This window comes from Colius striatus, chromosome 1 (genome assembly GCF_028858725.1).
Source record: "Colius striatus isolate bColStr4 chromosome 1, bColStr4.1.hap1, whole genome shotgun sequence".
Classification (NCBI taxonomy): Eukaryota; Metazoa; Chordata; class Aves; order Coliiformes; family Coliidae; genus Colius; species Colius striatus.
The window spans coordinates 77,823,402-77,851,267 of record NC_084759.1 but is presented as its reverse complement, the minus strand read 5'-3'; the positions used below and the strand labels follow the sequence as shown (position 1 = coordinate 77,851,267).

At 43.1% G+C, this 27,866-nt stretch overlaps 1 protein-coding gene across 1 annotated transcript; it reads left to right on the top strand.

The window, feature by feature from the left end:
* The first annotated feature begins 435 nt into the window (after window positions 1-435).
* On the top strand, window positions 436-27,316 carry ACE2 (angiotensin converting enzyme 2). Its single transcript, XM_061988566.1, has 18 exons — window positions 436-618; window positions 3,062-3,220; window positions 5,120-5,213; window positions 8,934-9,077; window positions 10,388-10,500; window positions 11,017-11,125; window positions 11,814-11,911; window positions 13,408-13,577; window positions 14,641-14,867; window positions 15,616-15,760; window positions 17,270-17,368; window positions 18,026-18,148; window positions 18,510-18,682; window positions 19,639-19,697; window positions 23,920-24,020; window positions 24,998-25,114; window positions 26,364-26,558; window positions 27,199-27,316. Exons 1-18 carry the CDS (start codon window positions 436-438, stop codon window positions 27,314-27,316), a joined length of 2,427 nt encoding a protein of 808 aa, XP_061844550.1.
* The last annotated feature ends 550 nt before the right edge of the window (window positions 27,317-27,866 follow it).

The window sequence follows — 27,866 nt, the reverse complement described above, 5'->3', positions numbered from 1 at the left end:
TAGCTTGGTGTTTCAGTGAAGTTACTAAATATTTTTACAGCTTATCTCCAACTTGTTAAAGGATTCACAGATTCTGAGTTACCAAAGACACAGGCAAGCTGTAGATAAAGTGACCATCTGTATCACTGACAGCACATTTGGGAAACATTAACCAAAAGTAAAAGCTTTTTATAAGAAGGCCATAAAATGGCAGGAGTAATTATGTTTTTCTAAAGTTAATCATTGACTTTTGTTTATTTGGCTTTTTATAAAAAAAACTTTTTCCTTTCTCTCCTACTATGAATAAAAGCTATAAAAGGCCTGGCAAATTGGATTCTGCCTTTTTCCTTTACTCTAGCCATGCTTGAAGATTGATGAAGCAGAGCTCGACAGAGGATCTTACCTGAGGAAACCTACTTCATTGATAGGTTCTCATTGTGGACAGTGGACATGAATATGTTGGTCCACCTCTGTCTTCTCTGTGGTCTAAGTGCTGTTGTGACTCCTCAGAGTGTCACACAAGAAGCCCAAAAGTTTCTAGAAGACTTTAACAGGAGGGCAGAAAATATCAGCTATGAGAACTCACTTGCCTCATGGAACTACAACACCAACATCACCGAGGAGACTGCCAGGAAAATGGTAAGTGCTCTGTCCTGCAGGTTTTACTGTTGTTTTAGGAATCTCACAGGTACTTTTTAGTTTATTTTGGTTGCAGTGCTACTTCAGTAGCTGTGATTTAGTTTCAAGAGGGTAAGAGTGGCTTAGTTTAATGCAACAATGCCTCACTGGATGTTCCTGGGCCACTTGCAGCCTCTACAGACTACCATTTGTGCCTGGGTTGCCCTTACATCTGGGTTGCCCTTACACTGTGCAGAAATAGACAGAGATTGGATGTGTCCCTAGTTATCACCTTGAGTCTTTCCAATGAGTGGAGGAAAAAGACAATAGAGTGCTGTATATTTGGCCCCAAAATGTGAGTTGGTTGGAGAGACACCTCATTCTGCTCAGGGTCCACTACCAGTACCTCCCGACACAGCATTTCTGTGTGAGGCCCCTTTCCTCTTGGTGAGGACACAGCCCAGAGGAGATGGTCTTCTCCCAGGGCCCAGGCTAGGTGCTACCCTGCAGCATGAGGGAATGGAATTTGAATCTTGTGCCCACGTGAGCTCAAGTCTCCCACTTTTCATAAAATTCAACTAACAGTGAGCTTTTGACTGACATGGGCAATTTCATCTGCTGATGAAATTATTTTACTTCTCACTGAATGTGCAAACATTATCTGGATGTAGGCATTCTATTAAATGTTTGTTGATGGCTTTAAGTAGTGGTCCACACTTTTTATCCAATGAGAGGACCTTCTCCCATGACTCTCATCCCTCTTGTAGTCAGGGCTGTTGGTCAACTACCAAGAGGTATTAAAATAGGAAAAATGAAGTGAAAAGATGGATATCCAAATGCCAGCAGTAGAATTCATAGTTCAGTGGTCCAATATGTTGGTTTAAAGTTCAGTTTCTATCTGCAGGAAGGATCATAGCATTTGTATTTGTGCTATCTTATAAGACAGCCTGCTTCTCAACACCATCCTCTAGCTGTCCCAGTCCACAGGGTCACTAGGCAAGTGCCATGTTTATCAAGTGCAGTCAGCCATGAGCTGGCTGGTTACTGATACAGTCTTGCTTCAGTGTAGCATCTCGTAACCTTGGAGACTTTCAAAATGAACAAGAACACCTTTTGTTTTGCAGCTATGTGCAAATTAAAGTTAACTCAAGCTTTAGAGAAAAGCAATTCAGAGCATAAAAAATTAGGCTGGACACCCTACATCTACTTTTGCATAATAGTTTAAGTCTTCCACTTTGTGGTGTTACAGCTTAATTAAAACGTGGCTTGATTATCGTATTTCTTAATTAAAGCAAGGAGACTGTTTGTTGGAAAAAATCCTAATGACTAATCATTGTCAATCTGGCATGTTTTCTGAGGCACCGGGTACTTAAACTGTAACATTTCCAAACACGTAAAATGAAAGTCCCATACAGTACTTTCAGCATTAATGAGATGATAATAAAATACGTGAGGAGATACCGGCAATAAGAACCAATTAGTCCAGTGCTTGGAGAGAATGTTTTCTCTCGCTTGATCTCTTCAGTAACAGCAGTAATAAATCCACTGCTTCCCCTCCTCCCTTTCTGCTGGAGGAGCAAAGTTAATGAATACTGTCCCTTCTGGCTCCTTCCCATCCATTTTCTTTGTAAATTGGGCTACAAACCCCATAACTACTCCTCTGACTTATCAACCAGTTCTTCTAATTGGAGAAAAATCAGACAGCAAGCTAACTTCTTTCCCCTGGGTTTTGTAGCCAAAGAGCCTCCTCTTCTGTCCTGCCACTCCTAAGGCACCTCTCTGGCCCTGCTCAAGACAAGGAGTTCAGAGACAGATTTACCCCATGATGCTCTTCCTCTGGGTGCTTATCAATATCTTGCCCACTGAGCTCTGCAAGCTGCAGAGCAGCAATAGAGCTGTTTGCTCTGCTACCATGAAGGGGAGAGTTCAGAAAGCTTCCCAGTAACGACTGCCCTCCCACAGAGGGGCCGCACAGGCAGGGTGAGATGGAAGGATGAGGCTGCCAAGGGCTTACCTCTGTCATCACCTCCCTCCACTGAAGCCTAAAGCAGGTACTGCCCAGAGGGGTTGTGGAGAAGTTGTTGAGCCCTGGCATGTATCTGGTTTCTGTTTAGGCATGGAATGGAGAAAAGTGCAGGAAAACACAAAGAGAAGGATAAATGGTGATTTAGAGTAGCAGGGAACACAGCTAAGTGATGCTTGATCAATTATAACAAGTACGATGTGAGGAGACAGTCCTGCTTTTTGCCACTTTCAGAGAAAAATTGTTCTATGGATATGTGAATCAAATAAAGCCAGAGTCCTCCAACTGTTTCACCGTCCAGTGCAAGTGCTCTACCTCCAGTTCACAGGTGTTCTCCACAAATTGAACTCTACCCAGAAGTAATACTTCTGGCCACTGAGTACATCAGGCTGCTGCCTTCCTTTGGTGGAGTAATTCACAGTTTGTGTGAACCCCTTTCAGAACGAAGCAGGTGCTAAATGGTCCGTGTTTTATGAAGAAGCCTCCAGGAATGCCAGCAGCTTCCCCTTAGATGACATCCAGGATGATCTTATCAGGCTCCAGATCCAGATTCTCCAGGACAGAGGATCATCTGTGCTGTCACCAGAAAAATACAGCAGGGTAAGTAGCTGAATTTAGCTTGTTTTTGTTGGGTAAGTTGAGCTGCTTCTCACAACAGCCCCAAGTGCAGACATGCTGCTATCACCACCCTGCTTGTGTAGAGATGATGCTGTCTCCAGCATTGGTATGAAGAGTGTACTTGTACAAGCTCCTCATAGCAGTACGGGACTGGAGGAGTGGTATGGCTTAGGGAGCTAGTTCCCATTCAAATCAGCAGTTTTGCCATGTAATCCATGCAATGAATTTCAAACCATGCACACACCTCAGAGATGTCCTTGCACAAATGGCCAGGTTAGTCATAAGAGGAAAAGAAGATCTGTGGCAAGTACATGGCTAAGTCCAGACCTAGGGCAATGAGCAGAAAGAGATGGGTGAAAGGACAATGAATGTGTCAAAAAGGTGGAGATGGAGGAAGTCTTTCTTTCTCTGCACAGGCTGTGTTGAACTATGAAAAAGATGGGATGTTTCTGTGCATTGGGCATCTTGGGATGCCTGAAACTGGGGAAGGCTGGTGACCTCCTTTCCACAGAAAGCTGCTGAAGGCCAGCAAGGTTTAGCAAAATGGTTTAGCAAAATTCATAATGAAATTTGACGAGTATTTTCACTAACTAGTTAATATAAAAGGCATGTATATGGATAACAACTATATGTGGAATTGGAGTGAGCAGCTATGCAGAATCAAAAGGAATTTATAACCAAAAGCTTGATGGTTAGGTTAGTTTCCTTTTGCTGGACATCAAATTGAGTTGGGGATCCTACAGTTCTAACTATAAAAGGATCCTGAGATTTTTCTGCTAAGATAAGCAGTGTTAACCACCATGAAACAAAAGCAGGGACTGATCCTGTCTGATCCAAATGAGATGTGTTTCTGGAAAGGCAGATTACCTTGGCTGGAATGCTGACAGTTCATACAAAATTATCTTTATTTTGGAGCAGAGCAGTGCACTGATTGTAATGCTGTCTCTATTGAGAAGCTGTTTTCTTCAGTGTCCTCCCCATTTAGTCCTCTTTCAGGTTCCCAGATAAATGGTCTTGGGGGGTGAAATTGTTGAACCTTGCTGGAAAAGTGACCTTTTTTTACAGTCTGATGGGATTCCTTAGGAATATTTTAACATCCTTCACTGATACAAAAATTTCCTCAGATGCCCACTACTTTTAATGCTGACAAAGATAAAGTTAGCCCTCCCACTGACAGCTCGACACAGTTCTGATTTAAAGCTTTAAACGAGAAATAACATAACCTTCAAGGAAAAGCTAAGTGGTGCATGTTTTTCTTGAGGTATGAAAACCTCAAAACATTTAAAACATTTTAAAACCCCAAAGATATTTAGCATAGCTTCTGGGATAGAGCTGAATGTTTCCAGATGCCTTTGGCCTTCAGCTGACCGAAGACATGAACTGTAACTTCTCTGTAATGGAGTATAAGCAGATCTATGCAATCAGTGCAATGTGACATTAAAAAACACAAGGTCAAACTGGCAGCATCTGCAGAAGGGGCCCTTTTTGCTGCCATTCAAAAACATGGCCTATCATGAAAGTTCAGGTGGGTCCATGCTTATGGAAGCACATTGCTAAACTTTATTGTTTTATTACTGCTGTATATTGATAACTCATTCGTGGCAGTCTTGCTCATTAAATCCAAAGCTCTGTCTGACTGGATGTTAAGGACCTGCAGATTACGTCATATATTTGGAAGATTATCTGTCTTTTCCAACTAGATCCTGGTTCAGTAATGCATTTAGGAAAATTCTTTCATTAATCTCTACTGAGCTTAAACATATGCTTAAATGTTAAGCTGATGGGTGAAGTGCTGAATTGAGCTCTTAAGGAATTAGCATAATTGGCTGTTATTTTGCACAGAATGGGTTTCTAACGGGCTATCCCACATCTAACTTGCAGCTGAGCACTGTGCTAAATACAATGAGTACCATCTACAGCACTGGGACTGTCTGTAAAATCAACGATCCGTCTGACTGTTTGGTGCTGGAGCCAGGTACAGTACGAACCACTGCCCCTACTGTGTCCTTTACACTGAGGGATCAAAAAGGAAAAGCCTGAGAGTGGCTCCTGAATGCAAGAGGACAGGCTGTAGTTTCCACAGAAATACTTTGCAACCTAAAGCTTAGTCATAATTTAATTGCAACTCGCAGTTCAGGGAATTCCATCAGACGTCTTGCTCACAGGATAGACTATCTCCCATTTGTGGTACACCAAATATAGAGAGGGATGCTCAGCTTGTGTGACAGCCTGCCTGCCTGTCACCTTGCCTATGTCACAGAAAGTCTATTTTTTTCCCCCGTCATCAAAGTCTTGTTGGATTTAGTATTACATTGAGGCCAGTCCTGAGAGCACTCCCACCATAAGGGAAGGTAGTGCAGAGGGACAGTTTAAAACACTCACAATCTACTCTCTGTCTCTTAAAGGGAAGAAGGAAAAAACTGAAATTGGGAAGGGAAACAATAAAATAATGGGATATTTCGATATGTCAAACACAAAGAATTTTCTTCTTAGTTCATGATATGTCTTTCTCAGAATCATAGAATGGTAGGGGTTGGAAGGGACCTTTAGAGATCATCTAGTCCAACCCCCCTGCAGAAGCAGGGTCACCTAAATCAGGTTGCATAGGAACATGTCCAGGCGGGTCTTGAAGACCTCCAAGAAAGGAGACTCCACACCTTCCCTGGGCAGCCTGTGCCAGGGCTCCGTCACCCTCACAGTAAAACAGTTTTTCTTCTGTTTAACTGGAATGTATTGTGTTCCAGCTTCATCCCATTACCCCTTGTCCTGTTGCTAGATACTATAGAAAAAAGGGATGTGCCAACCTCCTGATACCCACCCTTTATATTAATTTGTAAATGTTAATGAGATCCCACCTCAATCTTCTCTTTTATAGACTAAACAGTCCCAGTTCCCACAGCCTTTCCTCATATGAAAGATGTGTTCCATTCCCCTGATCATCTATCTTGGTGGCCCTGCACTGCACTCTCTCCAACACTTCCCTGTACCCCTTGAGCTGAGGAGCCCAGAACTGGACACAGGACTCCAGATGAGGCCTCACCAGGGCAGAGTAGAGGGGGAGAAGAACCTCCCTTGACCTGCTGGCCACACTCTTCTTGATGCATCCCAGGATGCCATTGGCCTTCTTGGCCACGAGGGCACATTGCTGGCTCATATTTAGCTTATTATCAGTCAGGACTCCCAGGTCTCTCTCTGCAGAGCTGCTCCAACAGTTTGACCCCCAGCCTGTACTGGCGCATGGGGTTGTTCCTTCCCAGATGCAGGACTCTGCATTGTCCTTGTTGAACCTCATGAGGTTCCTCTCTGCCCAACTCTCCAGCCAGTCGAGATCCCCCTGAATGGCAGCACAGCCTTCTGGGGAATCAGCCAGTCCTCCCAGTTTGGTGTCATCAGCCAACTTGCTGAGGGTACACTCTGTCCCCTCATCCAAGTCATTGATGAAGATGTTGAAATAAGACTGGCCCCAGAACTGACCCCTGTGTTACTCCACTGGCCACAGGCCTCCAACTCAATTCCGTGCCATTGATCACCACCCTCTGGGTTCTGTTATTCAGCCAGTTCTCAATCCACCTCACCATACACTCATCCAAGCCACACTGCCTGAGCTTTCTGATGAGGATGTTGTGGGAGACAGTGTCAAAAGCCTTGCTGAAGTCAAGGCAGATGACATCTGTTGCTTTCCCCTCATTTAGCCAGCTGGTTATGCACTCATAGACGGCTATCAGGTTGGTCAAACAGGATTTCCCCTTGGTGAATCCATGTTGACTCCCTCTGATAATCATCTTTTTCCTCATATGTCTATTAACAATATTCAGGATGAGTTGTTCCAGCATCTTTCCAGGGATGGAGGTGAGGCTGACTGGCCTGTAGTTTCCTGAGTCATCCTTCCTGCCCTTTTTGAAGACTGGAGTGACATTGGCCTTTCTCCAGTCCTCAGGTACCTTACCTGTCCTCCATGATTCTTTGAAAATTACGGAGAGCAGCTCAGCAATCACATCAGCCAGCTTCCTCAGCACTCTAGGATGCATCCCATCAGGTCCCATTGACTTACGAGTGTTAAGCTTGCCCAAGAAGTCTTTAACCTCTTCCACAGGGCAAGTCCTCTGCTGTCCAGGCCATCCTACTGTCCTTGCTGGACTGGGCATCCTGAGGGCTGGCCTTGACCGTAAAGACAGAAGCAAAGAAGGCATTCAGTACTTCAGCCTTCTCTGTATCCTCTGTCACCAGGGCACCCTCTGTGTTTAATACCAGGCCCACATTCCCCCTAATCTTCTTTTTGCTGATGATATATCTGAAAAACCTCTTCTTGTTTTCGTTAACTTTCCTGGCCAGGTTTAATTCTAAAAGGGCTTTAGCTTTCCTGGTTGCACCCCTGCACACTCTGGCAATGTTCCTATACTCATACCAAGAAATCAGGCCCTGTTTCCACCTCTTTCTCCCTGAGTTGTCCGAGCAGATCTTTGCTCATCTATGGAGGCCTCCTGCCTCCTTTTCCTTCTTTCCTACATGTTGGGACACTCTGATCTCTTGAGCATTTCTACCATCTACGATTCTATCTCATAAGATCCTTCCAAGCAAGTTAGATTGCCTGAAATCCAGCGCCACAATCCTGCTTGGTGTCCTGCTTCTTTCACACAGGATCTTGAATTTTATCACCTCAAGATCACTGCAGCCGAGGTTGCCCCCAGCCTTCACATCTCCAAGCAGACCCTCCTTATTTGTCAGTACTAGGTCCAGCAGCACATCCCTCCTCTTTGGTTTCTCAACCACCTGTCACAGGAAGTTGTCATCAACGATCTGTAGGAACCTCCTGGACTGTGTGCACTTGGCTGTATGGCTTTGCCAACAAATGTCAGGAAGGTTGAAGTCCCCCATGAGAATCAGGGACTGAGACTGTGAGGCAGCTCTCAGCTGTTCGTAGAAGGCCTCATCCACTTCATCCTCCTGGTCAGGTGGCCTGTAGCAAACTCCAACAACAGTATCACCTACCTTACCCTGCCCCTTAATTTTCACCCACAAGCACTCAACCTGCCCCTCATCCCCACCCAGGCAGAGTTCAGTACACATTAATTGCTCCCTCACACAGAGAGCAACTCCACCTCCTCTCCTTGTCAGCCTGTCCTTCCTAAACAATACATAGCCTTCCATGGCTATGCTCCAGTCATGTGAGCTGTCCCACCACATTTCTGTGACTGTAGTGAGGTCGTAGCCCCCCATCTGCACCCACATCTCCTGCTTATTCCCCAGGCTGTGTGCATTGGTGTAGAGGCATTGCAGGGTTTCACTCAAACATGCAGGTTTCCCTGGATGGGTGTAGGAGGATCCTCCCTGGTTTGTCTCTCCCTCAGGACGGTCAGCCTTCTGCATCTCAGCACGGTGTGCGGATGAGAAGCACTTATTGTGGCGTTCCCTGTCCTTCCCTGTTTCCCTGCTAGACAGGATAGCTTGTTCCATTTTACTTCTCCTCCCACCCCTCCAAGTCCTTCAGTTTAAAGCCCTCTTGATCAAGTTGGCTAGCCTATTCCCAAATGTTCCAGTGCCCTTATGAGAGAGATTAATTCCATCCTGTCTTATCAAGTTGATAGTCCCCAAAGAAGGATCCATTGTCACTTTGGCTCACTTTCCTGCTGTGAAAGAAAACAATAGAGATTCTGTTTTTTCAAGGCCTAGTACTTTTGTTTGTTTGTTCTGACAGGTCTGGACACTATTATGGCTAACAGCACGGATTATCAGGAGAGACTGTGGGCCTGGGAAGGCTGGAGAGCTGATGTTGGCAGGATGATGAGACCATTATATGAAGAGTATGTTGAACTTAAAAATGAGGTTGCAAGGCTTAATAGTAAGTCACAAGTTTTTTGTGTGGTTCTTTGTTGTTTTTTGTTTTTTTTTTTTCCTGGCTTCCAAAATATAACAAATGTACTGTGGCCTTGCACAATTTGCTCAGATGTTCCATACCTTTTTACACATTGATGAGCAGCACTTTGCCTATATTTTGTTCTTGATGTGTACAAAGTGACAGGTCATACAGACAGCTGCCATTGACCAGATCAGAGATCTCTCACCAGCCTGGGACAAAAACGGGATGTCTTTGTTTTTACCTTTCCCAAACATTATAATGTGTCTGTGCCCTTCATTACATACTGCCTTACCCAAGACCACACTGCTTGTGACTTATGGGCAAGCATACTCAATTTAAACTACTTCTGAGTGCTGCTGGGTCTTGGTGACATCTCTTTTCTGTCAGCCTTGCCACAAGCAGTGGTACATTTATCAGCATTATGCCCTAACTGGAATTATCAGACTTGCTAGGCATGGGCCAGCACTAAGGGAAGAATTTCCAGTCAGACATCTCCACTCAAGTTATAGAGAATTTCTTTTCAATGAACAATGGCAGGTGGCTGCTAATTTTCTTAGGGTGGGCAGGGGGGAGGCTTCTAAAATAGCTTCTGAAGTAGTTACATCATCTGTCTCTTCACCAAACTGCAATTGCATCAGTTACTTTCCTAAGATCCTTGTTTTGTGAAATTGTCAAGCTGGAGATAGCAGGAATAAGAAATTACAGCCCAAATAGACACGAAAAATCCCTAACATTAAATGATCATTATGACCTTTCTCTACACCGCTAAGGAGGAGACCTCAGCTATGAGTCTTTTCTACTCCAGGCTTGATGGAGCTCAGTGGACTGTAAGATTTAGTGAAACTGGCAACTGAATTTCATCCCTGGTGTCTACACCTGACCTGGTGGTTTGGTTGCTAGAGGAGTGGGCCCATATTCAATGTCCACCAGCCCATAACTTCTGTGAGAACCCCTTAGTATCCAGCCAGAGCAGAGGCTGCTTCTCTCATAGCTGCAGGAGCTCCAGTCAGAGTGATGATTTCCTTTGATCTCCATCTCCAGCTGTAATGACCATAGTTAGCAGATAACTGTGACTGCAATTTCTGCATTTCTTGGAAATCTCCATGTTGATGCGACAGAGCCTCAGGGGAGCACTGTCCTCCCCACTAGACCCAGAGCATCTCACTCTTTGCTGCTTTGCTTTGGGCCAAAGGCTGAAGATCTGTATGGGATCGGTAGGGAGATGCACTGCTCCTGCATACCTGAGCAGTACCGTGTGAGGTGTCCTGATGTGACGCATCCGTGCTTTACAGATTATTCTGACTATGGAGATTACTGGAGAGCAAATTATGAAGCAGATTATCCAGAAATATACAAATACAGCCGAGACCAGCTGATCGAAGATGTGAAGAAGACATTTGAGCAGGTAGAGGCAGCAAAAAGTTCTCACCTAGGACATAGGGCTGTATTTTGTGCTGGTGGGCTCACACGTTTATGTTGTGAAGGAAGATGAGACTTGCTCTAAACTGCCTAGCCTCAGACTAAATGGAGTTTACAAATAGAGAGACATATTACATTTTTTTGCCTCTTGGACCAGCTTATTCCCCTTGGGCTAGGGAAGAGGGAACTCTGTAGATCCATGTCTCTCATCTAGATAGGGCCCATGGTATGAGGTATGGTTCCCATGGGGTAGATGGTATCCTTGATACTCCACATCTAAAGTTAGCAATTCTCTCTCCCTTATACCTGAGCAGGACTTCTGGGGTTAGTATCTGGAGTCAGCACTTAAGCCTCAAGGCAGAGGGCATAGCTCAGCTGCAGGCTTGGGGTGCACTTACCTGCTGGAAGAATTTTACCACTTTCGAGGCTCTCTGTTTAGGAGGGATGAGTGGCAGAGAGTAAAGAGAAAATAACTTGTTTTCTTCTCCTTCTCTGCCTCCAGATAAAACCTCTGTATGAACAGCTGCATGCCTATGTGAGGCACCGACTGGAGCAGGTCTATGGTCCCAAGCTCATCAACATCACAGGATGCCTCCCTGCCCACTTGCTGGGTATGTCAACACAGCCGTGACATGCAAGCTGGGCTTTGTACACAAGACAGTCACCTTCAAGGCAGATGGGAAAAGAGTAATCTGCCTGTTTAATCAGAACATTAACAAACAGGTTACAGATAAGAGGAGAGGAGAAATGAAGAAATCCCTGGCAGAGATGACACAGGTGCTTAGCAGCAGGAGCAAGTGTCCTCCTCACCAGAACTGCTGGCGCCCATCTCAAAACTCCAGTACTGGGCTGGGACATTTTCCTTCACTCTGCAGCACATTTCTTCCTTAGAAATGAGAGTTTCCTTTTAAATCTTTTCCTAAGCTCCCATGTTTCATGACTTTCCTTTCAAAGAACATAACATCAAGCTGCCATAACTGTTAATGTGCACAACCATGGCAGTGGCAATCACATGGGCTAGCAACATGAATGTTCAGTCATGAATAGACCTTTAGGAAGGTCATTGGTCCTGAAACTGTGTTGTAGAAGCATAACTTACCTTGGGGAATAAAAGTATCTTTGATCTGAGTTTGACCTATGCATAACTTCCCAGAACTGTTCCCCTTCACATCAGGATCAGACCTGTTCAGATCTATAGATGAGTCCCTGTTTATGACACTGCACAATTTATAGAACTATCTGGCACTTTTGAATAATATGTAATCAATAAAGCATTTCTTCATCTCTCTCCTTTTTAAGGTGATATGTGGGGTAGATTTTGGACAAATCTGTATGCCTTGACTGTTCCCTATCCAGACAAACCAAACATCGATGTAACTTCTGCAATGGTTCAAAAGGTAAGACATGCCTTTATGCAATATGCATTATGTAACAAATCTGGATGGCATAAAAATTACACACCACAAGTCAGCTGCTCTCTAGAAAACCATAGCTGCCCTAAGGCAGACACACCACCAACAAATAGTTGCTTTTTACATCTTTTTCTTCTCTTTGCCTTAATACATTTGTGCATTTTCTGTTGTACCTTTTCCCTTAGCTGTTCTACATTCTTTTCCACTTTCTTTCACTGGTTTAATCCTGTCTCCACACCTGCTTTCCTCAGGGATGCCTATCCATTAAGACATATATTTTGTATATATAAATATTTTAGGAATCAGGAAATTGGCTGGTATCAAATATAACCTTTGACAACCATTACCATAATCACATAGTTGTTCATATCTCAGGTGTGGTTTGTTTTTTGCCAATCTTGTTTATTTGGATACAGCTAGGAAGCTGCAATGCTGCCTGTTATCTTTTGATAACTGCATAGAACCATAAGGTCTGTGTTTGAGATCTGTGGTGCTAACAACTGTGACAGCATCTTTACCATTCTGAGAACATGGGTGAAGATAACTGTCTCTAGTTACAGAGATAACTCTGCAGTCTTGCCAAAGCTTCATTCCTTATACAAATAAAATGTGATTGGTGGAATTTGATTTCTGAAGTGTGATTAATCGCTTGAAATCCACTCTGCTCTCATAGTGAACACTCCATGTAAATGCTATGCTGGCAAGAGAAGGGATAGCTGAATTTGGTTCACAAGCAGTTTACACAAATCTGCATTAATCTCACCTCTATTTTACAGTAATGATCCCCTTGCAGTGATAAATTTGTGTATATTAAAGTACCACTATGAGGAGGGAAGCATCACTTACACAGCTTCGGGGCAAAGGCTGGACTCATCCTTGTTAGTAAATGTGACCCATTTAAGATTCTCATCCAGTCGAGCTGTCTGCCACCTAAATCCCTATGAAAACTTCTTCCAGTAAATGCAGAGCTCCTGCTATATAGTATAATAAAACTACTGAGTGACAGAAATATTCTGGATATTAACACACAGTTACAATCTGATAAGTAACTCCTCTGGATACATTTGCCAGGTTTTATGGCTCTGGCCGAGATCTGCTGTCATGCTCATCTGCTGGAGGTGCAGCTCCACTCCCTCAAATGAGTTGTCTCTGACTGAAGTGTCTGAAGGGTTGGATCCCAGATCTGACAGAAATGCCTTTTTTATCTTCACTATCTTATCTTTTATTGAAGGCTTCTCTGGACTGGATCAGGTGCTATCAGGACTGTAGAAACCTATTTTGTTTGTGGGAAGAACACTTAATTCCATTTCCCAGCAGAATTTTCAGAAGTACTGAAGGCAGACACTACTGTCTTACTCTCAGAAAGTCAGGTGCTGATCTGAAGTTACTGGGAGATAAACATGGAGCCAGCTGCCCTAAATGAAGCCAGCTGTTGGGTGCAGACTCTGTGCAGTAATTGGTGGTGGCATTCTCTCTTTCAGGGATGGGATGCCCTGAAAATATTTAAAACTGCAGAGGCCTTCTTCACCTCCGTTGGCCTGTATGAAATGACTGAGGGCTTCTGGAACAACTCTATGCTCACAGAGCCAAGTGATGACAGGAAGGTTGTCTGCCATCCGACAGCATGGGATCTGGGGAAAAATGACTACAGGTACTGCAATAACCATGGATCCTATTTATACCATCTCCTAGAATATTTTTATTTTGCACTACAGGTGCACTATGCTGGATGAAGTTACCATTTTTCCTTATTTATGATTTCTTTCTGGCTGATAAGAGGGGAAAGCTAGACAACAGAGTAAGGACTCTCTGGGATTATAAACCTTTCTGTATAACTTTTTCTGTGAAACCCTAAGGACTACTCTGAAACGTAAGCATTGAAGTGGCTACTATTTACATGAATTAGAGAAATAATTACTATCTTCTAGGGCTTCAGGCATAAGCAGAAATGTGAGTGCTTGTGGATACTAGTGAGAATTGTGGACAACTGCACATTCTGCAGCAATGGCACAGGGGTCTCTGGGTAGCAAGTAAAAACCTCCTGAGAGCCTATCACCTATCTTTAGCAAATATATCCAGTTTCATGAAAAATTCATTGCTCCTTCTTTTATATGTGTGAAAAGAGAGGGAAAGCAAGTTCCCACAAAATGAATTCTCCTGGGGCAAATTCAGTCCCCTTTTGCAATCCCCCCAGTGACCCAAGAAAAGAAGGTGATCCTCAGCAGAGCCTCAGTGAAAGCTGCCAGCCTCACACCTCAGCTGTCTGGGGCAGGTGAAAGGAAACCCTATCTGAAAGAAATTATTACTTCATACCTACACAAGGATAAAATAGGAGTCATTGACACACAGGTTTTTATCTGCTACTATCTGCCTAAGTTTGATGGTGGGTACTCACTCCAACACACAGTGAGTTTATCGACAAGTTTCAGAGAGCAGCTGGTTCTTATAAAACAGCCATTTTCTCTTAGTACCAAGACAGTTTCAAAGTGGTTGGCTGAGTTTCCCTCCAAGCCCTCGAGCTTGCAGGAAGAACTGAACCACATGCTAGGATTTGTCTTCCTGGCTTTTGTGAGGGGAAAGGGGTGTTTGCAAGCTCTCTGGAGGCTGCTTAGCCCGGGGTTTGAAGCAGGTGGGGTTTGAAGCAGGCAAGGTTTGGGCAGCATCTGGCTGGGCCACTATCTCTCTAACCACAAAGTCTTTGCTCTTGTGCACAGGATCAAAATGTGCACCAAAGTAACCATGGATGACTTCCTGACCGCACACCATGAGATGGGCCACATCGAGTATGACATGGCATACTCTATACAGCCCTACCTCCTGAGGGATGGCGCCAATGAGGGCTTCCATGAAGCAGTAGGTGAAATTATGTCACTTTCTGCAGCCACTCCTGAGCATTTGAAATCTCTTGACCTCCTAGAGCCAACTTACGAAGACGATGAAGGTAAATAAATACACAAATGTTACATATTTAAGTGAAAACAGTTGCAGGCCTTACTTTTTAGCAGAAGATTATGGCTTCAAGCTGAGTGAGCAACTGAGAGGTTTCTGAAAAATCTTTCCCCATTAATTTAGGATCACTACTCTGTAATGCTGCTACATAATTTAGGAAGAAAAAAATGATAGCACTTCCTTCACTATTTAATAACTCACCCCAAAATCTTCACAGTTCATTTAGATGACCTTCCAGTAGTCTTTTCAATTTCTGTTGCATGAATCTGTACGTATGTCTACCAAGGTATGTATTTAGCAGTTCAAATGCAACTGAAATCCTGAGATTTACATCCTTCACTTAAGTGACTACTGAGTGGACAAGGTAGGTAGACTCTCATTATAAATACAGTTTTTTTAGCGTCTCTGAGTATTACCTTATAAAGATGGAGATGTACCAAGTCTTCAAAATTCCCCAGAGCCTTGGAAGGTTTTCAGTCAAGGATAATGAAATGTAAATGCCAAAGGAGTAGGTTATTTCAGAGGCAGGAGGAAAGGAGAGACAAAACTGTATACGATACCTAAGTAATCTTTTCTCATGGTTTTTTTTTTTCAATGGTATTCTTCTTTCCACTTTTCTTTAGTGAAAATCTGTAGTTCAAATCAGATGTAAGCATTAGCTGTAAAAGGAAACGAATTTAACTCTCTAATCAGATACTAATTGCTACCATAACCATTATCTTAACTGCTTCTCTTTTCAGAAACTGAAATCAACTTTCTGCTCAAACAAGCATTAACAATTGTTGGAACAATGCCGTTTACTTATATGCTGGAGAAGTGGAGGTGGATGGTGTTTAAGGGTGAAATTACAAAGCAGGAATGGACGAAGCAGTGGTGGAAGATGAAGTAAGTTTGAGAAACAAAGAGGATTTTTTGAAAATGAAACTGCAAAAGCAACCCTTCATAGTTAGTCAACATACTGAGACTCTTGTACTCCCCACAGAGCAGGATCTGCCTCTCGGTGTTTCTACAAAGCCTGATAGAGAGTCAGCTAGTAACACCTAATGTGGTGTGACAGAGTCTCATAAGCCATGTATTCCCAGTTTACTCTTCCTCTTGGTAGACTTTCTCCTCATGTCTAATGTCAGCTTCTCTGATAAAAGACAGCTCATGGTCTTTGCATGGGATGTGGCAGATTCCAGCGTCAACATTGCTATCCATCTGATGCATGCCCCAAGATATCTTCATAGCTTAAGTACAACTCTTCCCTAAGTCTCATTGTGTATATGGCTCTGGTTTGCTTCCTCCCTCCTTAAGGACAAGTGGAAACTGAAGTTCATCATGTTTGCCAGCCTGAGAAGCACACAGAAGTGTGCAAATATCTGTGCACACTTCTCTGCTTTGTGCTTCCTCCCTACTTTAGAGTGGTTTTGGAGACAAACTGTCTGAAAGGCTCCAAACTGGTATTAAGATACCACTTTTCTTGGTCAGGTAATGTCCAGAGGTGTGTTTTCGGATTATTCCCACCAGCCAATCTTTAAGATCAAGATTAAAGAGCAGTTTAATTCAGACTAGAGACTGTCATTGGTTGCATGAGGGAATAAAACTGCAAAGAAACCAAACAAGCCCCACACTGAGTTGGAGTCTGTGCTCTATACTAACACAAACAGTGATCCTCCATCAGCAAAAAAAAATCTATAATAAAACTTGACACAAGCAGGCCTCCTGACCCACTGTAAAAATCAGTCAGCTTCCATTTATTAAAAAGTAGCAGAGATGTCAGAGAAACAGAGAATAACAAACTGTTCAGGGAGGCTTATCACATCTAGTGTAGCAGCACTGCAAAGCTTTCTGCTAGAACAGGACCTTGAAATAGAGATTTATGGAAAATATTTCCATGTAAGCTTATTACCATTTTCAGAATTTAGGGCATGATTATGTTTCCATAGTACTTCTTAGGAAACACACTCTCAGGAGACGAAAATAAAGAGAAACTTCATCTCCAGGCCAATGACACAGCAGGCCATACACCTTTTGGGTCACACAGTTTCTGTATGCACTTTCCCAGCACAAAACCACAAGTCTCCAAACTTGGGACTGTACGGAGCATGAGATGTGTGGAAGGCCTGAGGAAGCTCATATCTTGTCGATTCTTTCGTACCACTAATCACACCCTGCGCATGCTGCTGTCATACAAATCTCTTCCTTGCACTCTCAGTTTCAAACCAACTGCTTCTCTGTAGTCTTCAACTGAGGAACAGTTACTCATTTAGGGTTCCTGGGACCTGTATGGCCTTCTGTTTGCAAATAAGTGAGATACTCGTACTTACCAGATAATACAGAGGAAGAACAGAATCAGATTATTTTTTCTTATTATCTCTTAACAGAAACTCTGTATTTTTTATTCATTCCCAGGAGAGAAATAGTTGGCGTTGTTGAACCAGTCCCTCATGATGAAACTTACTGTGATCCTGCAGTGCTGTTTCATGTGGCCAACGATTACTCATTCATAAGGTAGCTCAGTGTTTATCTCACGACTTGCATTTTGGGTACAGAACAAGGCTCAACTACCCAAAACATTTAGTGGAGAGTCTTGGGACATCTTACATTGTTTAAAGTCCCAACTGAATGTCACAGATTTCCATGGAAGTTTACCTGTGGACATCAGGGGCTGCTCCATAGTAGTCTTTGAGCAATGAGGAGGCTACTGAGCTTCTCTGAGAAGCTTTGTGCTGCCATCAAAATGGTGGGATCACATCTGTATAAAGTGTTTGTCTCCTGGGGAGACAGTGTGCCTTGTACCACTGTCACTTGGGCCATGCATGTGCAGCCTTGAAGCAACTAACTCTGGATATCCCTCCATGTCCCAGCCATCTCCTTTTAGAGGGCTCAGCTAGAAGGGAGAGTTGGGTCTAAAAACCTTACTTGCTCCTGATTTATGTTACAGCAAACAGATGTGGGTCTCTTCTGATGCATTTGATCTTGGCATTTTGTTAAATCTGAGTTAGTGTAGCTATACTTATCAGATAGCCCAGATCTCCCTGCAGTGTAGCCTCCCAACCAGGAGTGCTGGCTGACACAGCAAAGCTTTCCAAAGGCCAAGGGCTTGTGAGTTTCCTTGCCAGATGACTAAGAGAAACTGTGCTTCCCTTCTCCTTGCAATTCCTTTAGGTATTACACCCGGACCATCTATCAGTTCCAGTTTCAGGAGGCACTTTGCAAGGCAGCTAACCATACCGGCCCTCTTCACACATGTGACATTACTAACTCTACAGCAGCTGGTCAGAATTTGAGGTAACAAAGCAAATTTCTCATATATTATAAAACAGAATATAACAAAACCGAATTCACTCTTGAAAGCGTCTGGAGTCAATGAGGTTGCATCAAGAATGAACCTTAGCTTGAAAACTTAGCATATATCTATTCAGCTTATTTTGACAAGTTGACTACATTTATATCCACTGAGGATATAAATATCAAAGGTGTAATTGCTGGTTAATGGGAAGTTTTTAAATTGTTATTAATAGGAATGATGGAAGGATGGAGAGAATTCAGAAGCAAAAAAGGAAACCTTTTGCAGATTGCAGATTGCTTTGCTGGATGTCTATATGGAATATGGCAATAACATATCTTACCTCTCCTTCCTCATACACAGACAATTGCTTCAACTAGGCAGATCCCAGCCCTGGACTCAAGCACTGGAAAACATGACAGGAGAGAAATACATGAACGCAGAACCCTTGCTCAGCTACTTTGAACCGTTGTATAAGTGGCTGCAAACTAACAATTCCGGCAGATATGTTGGTTGGAAAACAGACTGGGCTCCATGTATGTATGGCTTGTGGGTGAACTAACCACACTTGGCAGTCCTCACAACCCTTGATCAGCAAAGTCCCTCTCTCTTGTAGTTGTTGAAAGCTTGTCTCCCTAGGGAAGCAGGGTATGGGAAGTACACACTGAGAAGCAGTTTCACTTGTGGGAAGGCAGACTGGCTTCTCCATGGCCAAAGCTAGAGAAGTAAGCATGCATGGAGTTTGTCAGTTTTCAGAAATGGAATTTATTTATTTTTTTTTTAATGGTGGCAGTGCTAAGAGTATGGGATGTCTGTGTAGACAGAAGACAGACCAAAGGCTTGGACTTGTGTGGCACTTGCCTGAGAGTGGTGTGCTAGTTCCACAGGGCTAGAAGCCATCAGTCCTTGGAGCCAGAGGACTTATAGCTGGGGTTAAAGGGAAAAAACAGTACTGAAAAATTACTGCTGTCTTATTTGCTATCATGTGCTAGTCAAACAAGGGAGCTCAAGGGGAAGAAAAGGAAGACAACGTGGTAAAATGCATTTTTCAGCCTGCTGTAGTGACATTGAGTGTGAAACCACTCAGGTTATCTCCTGTAATCACTGTCAGTACTGGAGAGCACTGAACTCTTACAGACCTGTGCCAATCTCTTATGATGTGATTCATCTCACCAGACACCAACATCTGAGCTGCTCATTCCCAATTTTAGGAAAGAGGCATTTCCTTCACGAGATGTCTAAAGAAGACCAGAGCACTGCACTCTAGATGCTCTCACTCTTTCTGTTGTCTGCTGTGCCAGGCACAGGTAGCTGAGCTCAGATGCAGATGTTTGCAGTAGAGGTAGCTGAAGGGAAACAAGATCAGCCCAACCAGGCTGGCCAGGGGGGAACAGGGGAACCTGTAAGGTAGTACTAGCCATCCCAGCATTTTCCAGGGACCGACTTTCTCTCACTGCAGCTCTGACCCAGCCCTTGTTTGTTTTGAAACCAGATTCTGACAATGCCATCAAAGTACGCATCAGCCTGAAGTCAGCACTGGGAGACCAGGCGGTAAGTGTGTTTGCACTGTGAGGTACTTCCTATTACTCAGGCAACAGAGATGTTGTGCTAATGGCTTTCAGTAAATACGGCAAGGTGTAGCTGGTTGTTGTGTTATAAGAGTGGTTCAGCTCAGGTGAAGCGTCATCACATATAAGGTGTTTGACTTTTTGGTCCAGATTCTATCTCCAATTACTGGAGAGACCTTTCTAGAGAGTGATGCAATCTATTTAAAGAAAGACAGCTAGATAAGTTGAGCTGTTCTGTGGAGGTACAGATCATTCTTTTTTGCCAGCTACAGGACAGGCCTACAGGGCTAGCATGGGGGAACCTGTGTACCTGAAAACATCTATCCTTTATTTTGTCCCATCTGTGCTGATGTGTGTAAATAAGGCCTCTACCTAATTTCTTCTAATTTTCAGTACTATGGCTATGGTGGCTGCCTTCAGAAGTTATTAGTAGAGCAGCTACTTCACATTTAAAAGTGGGGCTAAAGCAGAGGGGTTGAATACCACTCCTTGTTCTCAAATGCTCTTGATTTTGCACTGCAACACTTCTGTCAGCGTTCTTTTGTAGGTTTTTGTTTGCCTGTTTGCTGTAATCTTTCCAGACCGTGATATATTCAGCTGCCTGCCTGCCCTCCAACCCTTATGCAGAGACAGCTTTGTTACCAAGACACTGGGGGATGGGGCAGTGCATCTGCTTCAAATGAGGAGAAGGGCTTTAATTCCCAAGGGCTTGTCTGCTTTCTCCAATTACACCAGCTGGTCCAATAAAAGGTATTACAGCAACTGAAAAAGATCATCAAAGCCAAAGATGGCTTTTAAGATTTTAAATAGAGCGTTGACTTAGCCCATCTGCTTAACCCAGACTGAAAATTTTCTCCTTATTCTAGCTCTGCCTCTTTATGCCAATCTCATGGAGGCAGCGTAGAAATCTTAAGTGCAGACACTTCATTGCTGTTAATGGCCCTTTTCACCTTGCAGAGCATTAGTAATTTTCCAAGAATGAGTGTGTCATCAGGCAAGTCGTTTAGATGTGTGTCGGAGCCCATTGGACTAGCAAGGACACAATACCGTGGACTCATTTTTCACATGAATTGATGCTCTCGCTTCTATCACTCTCTCACATGCAAGCCCCATTGGAGTTTTATTGCTCCCTAGACCGCTGAGTCGAGTTAGATACAATTCAAAACTGATATCAACAGCATGAAAAGGTTCCATTTTACAACACGTTTATTAGTCATTATGGCTAATGTTTAGCTTAATACCAATTTTTTGCCTGCCTTTTGTCATCATAGTCTTTTGTTGTGCAATTGAGCAGCTGTAAAACAATCTCGTACAGATTACTCGATTTAAATTATTGTACGGACTGCAGGCTCCTAAGCTCTGAAGAGCAAGCCATGTAGTTTCCTCTCAAAAGCAGTCCACATCACCAACTTGCAAAAAAACCCTTTTCTGTTCAGTATCTTTCTTTTTCCCTACAAATTCCCCTTATGCTGAGCTCCCAGGGATGTTACTCTGAATGTTGGTATGTCAGCAATGGGTAATGGCATGTGCATGAACTGGTGTAGAGAAAAGGCAGGGGGAATCTCGGGCAGGAATCCCAGCCTAACTACACAGAGTGTTTTGGCTGCTTGATGCAGCTCACAGCACACAGAAGCCAGGAACCTGGTGCAACTGTTTGTTTAAGATGTACTTCAAGGTGCTTTGCGCCATTAGGATGGTAAAAAACATTATGAATATGCCATCAAATCTTTCTGTCTTTCTGTTCTTCAGCATTAAATAGAGCAGAAAGGGAAAGATCCCTGCTTTTCTACAGGGCGAGAGCTGCAGTGTACTCAGAGCCCTGCACCTCTGAGCTATATACTCTGGCTGCTACAAGGAGGGAAATCTCAATAGCCCAAAGTTCTAGGAAATTAAGCACCCAGACTTACAGATGGGCTTATGCCAGCTGTGCCAGAGCATGTGCTGCTGCAATTATCTTGCTAATTGTTTCCACGCTGATGAGATTAAAGCTGCAGCAGTGGCATCACTGGATCACCAGTGTAGCTGATGAGGCTGTAACACCCACAGCTTTGCTTAAGCTGGGGCTTCATGGAGGCATCCTCCTGAGAGAAACTGCTGCAAGACCCCTGCTAAATCAGTCAGAATCTGTCTAATTTAAAATAAAGGGTTTCAGGAGTGTCAGTCTCCTGGCCACCACTTGAAAATGGGACACCTCTTCAAACATTAATTTAAAATTCCCCATTGGGTTGATGTCATAGGTGTGATTACACTGTAAAAGGCTGGCACACCAAGATAGGCTGAGGGAAGGGAGAGCTGACAGACTGCAGTCATTTAGATGTATTTTACAATGGAAAATCCTTTTTGAATCAGAGGCCAAACTTGCTCTGTCTTTCAAGTCCCACGTGGGCTCTTGGAGAGAACACGCTGTAATGGAGCAGAGGTGCTTGGCAAAGTTCATTTTGTTCTGAAAGCAATGCAGCCTCTGTAATGAGCAGCAAGCACCAAGGTAGGTTTCTGAGATGCCTAGGGAAGGTGTGTGGGTAGTCATTACTCAAACTTGGATCAGAAGGCAGGCCAGGTACTTCCTATCCACACAGCCAGTAATGGTATTTATAAAGGCACTTGAGAGGCACAGCGGCAATTAAAATACATCAGACTGAAAAAGACAAACCATACGCTACAGAAGTTAACAAATGATTAAAAAAGCTATGAGGCTAAGGACAGAAAGCAGCAGTAGAGGAATCAAGCTCTATTAGCTCCTGGTTAAAAAAAAAAAAGAGGAAAAAAACCCATTCTTTATGCAGAGCATAAAGATGTTGGGATAAATGAAGGACTGAGAACCTACCCCCCTCCCCACCAACATGGCAAGCTGTGAGCTCTGCCAGCTTCCAGAGACAGCAACTCTAACAACGTGCTTCAGTGTCAGGCTTTGCCTGCCCCAATGTGAGCAGGAGAAAGCTGGGGGCAATTGCCAAGGCAAGGAGAACTCACACCTTCAACCCTTGCTAGTGGGAGCAGCCAGAGCTGGCACAGCCTCAGCCTTCACTGGAGCTGCTCTGCTAGCGGTGGCCTTGGGTCACCTGCATGTTCCCTGGGGCCGGACTCTGCACAGATGGACATCAGCAGACTTTTTCTGCTGTTTCCTCCCCTTTATTCTGCTCTTTCCTTTCCTGTATTTTGCTCTCTTCATTTTATACCAGTGTCAAGAGGAGGAGAAGGCTGAAAAATGTCACTGGGTTTTATAAGGCCTGTTACAACAGAGCTGCCTTCTACCACACCTTTCTGAATGATACTCAAGAAAGCCAGGAGCTGTGTAAAACTGTCACTGACAGCATTTATAGGCATTCCTGCTCAGTTACCATAAACGCAATCGAGTCTGAGCCTTCTGAGGATAAAAAAAATGACACAGAGTTCAAACAGGAATTTTCCTTTCGTGCACATGCTGTGTTGCACAACAGACCAGGCTGCATTACCAGCTCCTTTGGTGGTTTTTTTTGCTCCCTGTACAGCAACTCTCAGTTGCTGACCCAGAGAAGCTATTTTTGACTTCCACTGCAAATGACTTTGGACTCATAAGGCGGGCCAGCACGAGCTTTGCACACAAGCAGTGCAGTTCTTATATCTGTTCTCCAGAGAAAAAAGAACAAATACATGACTGCTGCAGAAATATTGAACTAAAAAGCTTTTTACTGAAACAAAACAAACCTTGAACAAAAATCCCAACTCCTCAAGCAAATAAATGAATTACTTTCACACAACTACAATCCCCCCCCTTAAGTTTCTCCTCTTTAAAATACCAGATCTGTAAAGAAAATCATGTCATTAAAACAGGATCTAACTTACAAAATCTTTAGACTTAAAACAGAATGCCCAATATTTAGTAGGAATGATGTTGCTCCTGCTGCCTTTACTCCCAGTAAGGCAGGGAGATGGGCTGGGACTGCAGCATCTTTAGCAACCCAAGTAACAGTACCAGAAATTGCAGAGGGACAGCATGATGCAGCGCCTGTCAGCAGGGATGCCTGCTTGGTTATTCTCCTGCACAACACCCAGATTAACAGAGATAAAAGGTTTGAGTAGGTTCCTGAAGTGCTATCATGGCGCAGATATATAATACTGAGGTGCATACCAAGCACTACAGTTGCTGTTTCTTTTTAGAATGATTTCTTAGTGCCTGATAACTTGCCATCCATCTCTGATAAATTTCTCCTGTGCTGTTTTTGCAGTATGACTGGGATGCAAATGAGCTCTTCTTGTTCAAGTCATCCATCGCCTATGCCATGAGAAAATACTTTGCAGAGGTGAAGCATCAGGAAGTTGACTTCCAGTGAGTGGCTTGCTTAATTGTGCTGACTATGTCTATATTGCTTCTGGTTTGCTTGTGGCATGAATTGGTGGAATTAATTGTGCCTTCTGTGAAATGTGAAGGTGATAGCAAACAACATCAAACTTTGGCTGGTTGTCAAAAGCAAGATGCCAGCTTGGTTACATGCTGTCTTTTCACTCAGGAGTCTGAAATTTTGGAGTAACGTGCTGAAGTTAGGTGCCTTCAGTGGATGCAGAGAGTTTTGTCTCAGCTGATCAGCGGTTGAAATGAGCCTTGAGAATTTGTGCCTGACTCGTATATAGGAATGTCAGGGAAGATACATTGGTTAGAAATATAAATTTCTAACAATATATGTATGACAGTGAACATCCAAGAGAGTTTGGGCCAAGGAAAGATAAACGTGTTGATTACAAAGCACTAAAATTCTGTGGAGATTTAGTAATCTTATCTGGGTTCACTTAAAAACATCGAATCTATCATCTGAAATAGTTTTTGGTAAGAAAAAACAGCCTTTTTATTAGGTCTCTTAAAAAAGTTTCAGAAGCTATCTACTTCAGCTGTCTGATATTACTTTATAGAACATCAGTCATGCAATATCTGAGATCTAATCTCAGGAGAATATAAGGAGAAAGGATTTTTTTGTTTTTTTTCACTTGGTATTTCATACATCACCTCACTCATGAGACTTACCCCAAACACTGTCTGTTCTGATTATATGCTTTGGAAAATTACACCAACAATTGTCTTACATTCAGGATAGATTCTCTCTTATCTAAAGTTACAAACTAGCACACAGAAAAAGAAATTCTGTCAGGAAAATTGATTTCACTCCCCTGTTGAGGTAACTAGGAAGCATTCCCTCAGCATAAACTAACACCCTGACATTGCCAATCAAACATAATTTTTTGCTTGCCTGAATGTAAATCTAATGCCATCTCAACAATTAAAAAATCCTTTATTTTCTATTTCTCACTCAGGATTACTGACATTCATGTTGGGGAACAGACACAAAGAATCTCCTTCTACCTTACTGTCAGCATGCCAGGTAATATCAGTGATATTGTGCCCAAAGCTGATGTGGAAAGTGCCATCAGGTGAGATTTTGCTCTCTGGGAAAAAAAAACCCCAAACCAACAAACAACTAGGTGAAAGGGTGGAAGAGAAAGCAGTGCTCAAGTCAGCTGAGGAAGAAGGGGTGATAAGAAAGTCAGTCCTGCATTTGGCATGGATTGAGAGAAACTGTTATGACAGGAAGAAAACAGTCTGTCTACCTGATGGGGGCTTGGACAACAGCCAACATGAAATGCTTCAGGGGGCTTGTAAAACTGCCATAACACATCTAATTGCATCATACCTTGCCAGAAAATATCAATGTTCAAACTTCAGCAGGCGCTGTCTTACATTCTGAAATACATAACACAGTAATGGTGTGTGTGTGCACACGTTTTCTTCCTCTTATTAGTGAAAGTTCAGTGCAAGAGTTATTGCTAGAAAGGACTCCAGAACAGTGATGTGTTAGAAAGACAGCCAAATGTATCTGATACAGCCAGATGTATACAGAAAAGAAGAGGTCAGAGCAGGAGCTAGTTCCCACTTATGAGTCAATGAAGAGCTCTTTTATAGCACAGTATGACACTACTGTAAGTCACTGCTGTAAAAATAAGTAAAACTGCAACTCTGCAGATGGTCACGGGTAATATACAGTGGCAATGAAGAGGGCACAAATCTACAAGCAGCAGCAGCATGAGATGGGTTGAAAAAGCAGGGAGACGGGTTGGTGAACCAAAGGAGAAGAATATGGCTATGAAAGTCACAGTCTGGTTAACAAACAATAGCAGAAGTTCAGGGAAAAATAAGGCACAGAAAACACACTGGGGAAAGGGTTTTCAAGGCAGTGAAACCCCCAAGATTCAAAACTATGGAAGAATGTAGGAGGGGAACAGGTAAGAAGACATCAAAGCTGTGTTTTTTTGGTCACATACCCAAGGAAATTATGGATAGTCAAGAATGTCAGGGTAAAGAGAATGAGGGGGAAAATGGAAATAGACAAGGCATTGAGTCTGTTTGCCTCATTTTGATAAATATTAAGACAGAGTTCAAGAGTTCATAAAATGTCTGAAGATGCCAGTTAAGCTGCAACAGGTTAAGGCCTTAAGTTACTATGACTGTCACTCACCACCCAATGCCAGAAGGAGTATGAGTTTGGCAGTAACTCCTGTGCAGCCTTTTCAACTCAGTAGTTCAAAGGAACCTTGGCTCAGTGGAAATTTATAAAGCCACTGAAAACTGTTTGTTTCCTTCCAATAAATGTGTGAAACTCTTTGCTTTTACCATTGATGGCAGGATGTCTCGGGGGCGAATCAATGAAGCCTTTGGATTGGATGATAACACACTGGAGTTTGTGGGCATACTTCCAACCCTGGCTACACCTTATGAACCACCAGTCACCATCTGGTTAATTGTATTTGGAGTGGTCATCAGCTTGGTCGTCATTGGAGTTATTGTCTTGATCATCACTGGGCAACGAGATCGCAAAAAGTGAGCAACATTTTTGATACTTTGATCATGACCACTGAAAGACATCCCAATGATTGAACCATTGGGGTGCTTACAGTAAAATAGACTGCCAAATATAACTGAAGCAAGTGAAAGAATTGAAGCTTATTATCACCCTGTCATCAATTGTGCTAGCTAAAGGTTCAGCTCCCGGCCCTTTGGTGCACAGCAGCCTTGGCAGTTTAGTGCAATTTCCTCATCATCATCAGTTTAACCAAGTTTAATCACTGTGACCCCAGGGAGCCACGGTGTGGCCAGACATGTGCCATCCCTGCTGCAAGGAGGATGGAGTAGCCTGCTGGGAACACAGTGCCTTCTCCAACAGCAGAGCTGCCCACTTTCATCAGCACCTGCAGTTTTCAATAACCTTGTTGGAGGCTGTCCAGTAATGTAATTTTCCTTAAATATTGTTGCATTGACAGCAATATAATTGGGTTGGTTTTCTGTGTCTCTGCATTAATGGGATTTGAGAATGTAGTAGGTTAGCTACAGTTTCCCCTTAAAACAGACACAATTTCTTTTATATAAATATTCCCAGTATTATTTCCGGTAGGAGATTCTGGGGATCCAGAAGGACTTGAACAGAACAGAGCTTCTAACATAAAATTAATTTTCATTACAGGAGAGAGAGAAAAAAGAGGGCTGAAGGAGGATCAAGGTGTGAAGTGAACCCTTACAATGAGGATGGGAAAAACAACGTTGGTTTTGAGCTATTTGAAGAGACACAAACATCATTCTAGAAGATGCAGGGACACTGAGGGTTTCTGTTTTGGGGTTTTTCTTTCATTTTATTTTTAACACTAGTGCCTAGCAAGGACCAAAACACTATGGATGACATAAAACAATAATGTCTTCTGGTTAACTATTAGTCTACTGACTCATAGAGAACAGCAACTAAATTGACTGCTTATGTGGTAACTAGAAAACATGAACGTTGAAGATATATGTCCTGTGGCTTTTCTGTGAATTATGTGCATAAGATGGCAGACTATTTGTGCTGCTTTTCGTAACTGTGCTGCATCCAACTTCTCTTTGTTTCCCTTGCAATGAGGTGAAAAAAGCTTTGAGGTATACTGTTGTATACAGATTAAGGCAGACATAGGACTAACTCACATACTCCTGCTGCCCATGAGGAACATACTGATCTTACCAGGCAGAGACTTCAAAAGTGTTTCTAATAGTGAGAAAAATCCCTGACCACCAGAAGAACCTTAGTGATGAAGGACTCAATTTGATATGAAATAGCTGCAATTTTTGCACCTTCGGGAAATCTGTATCAATGTGAAGTGG

Bases quoted from the DNA above. Each gene is read 5' to 3' on its own strand.
- ACE2 (XM_061988566.1), top strand. From the start codon at position 436: ATGTTGGTCCACCTCTGTCTTCTCTGTGGTCTAAGTGCTGTTGTGACT. The intron at 11,912-13,407 runs GTAAGACATGCC...TCTCTCTTTCAG, and splicing joins CTTCTGCAATGGTTCAAAAG to GGATGGGATGCCCTGAAAAT. The intron at 14,868-15,615 runs GTAAATAAATAC...TTCTCTTTTCAG, and splicing joins AACTTACGAAGACGATGAAG to AAACTGAAATCAACTTTCTG.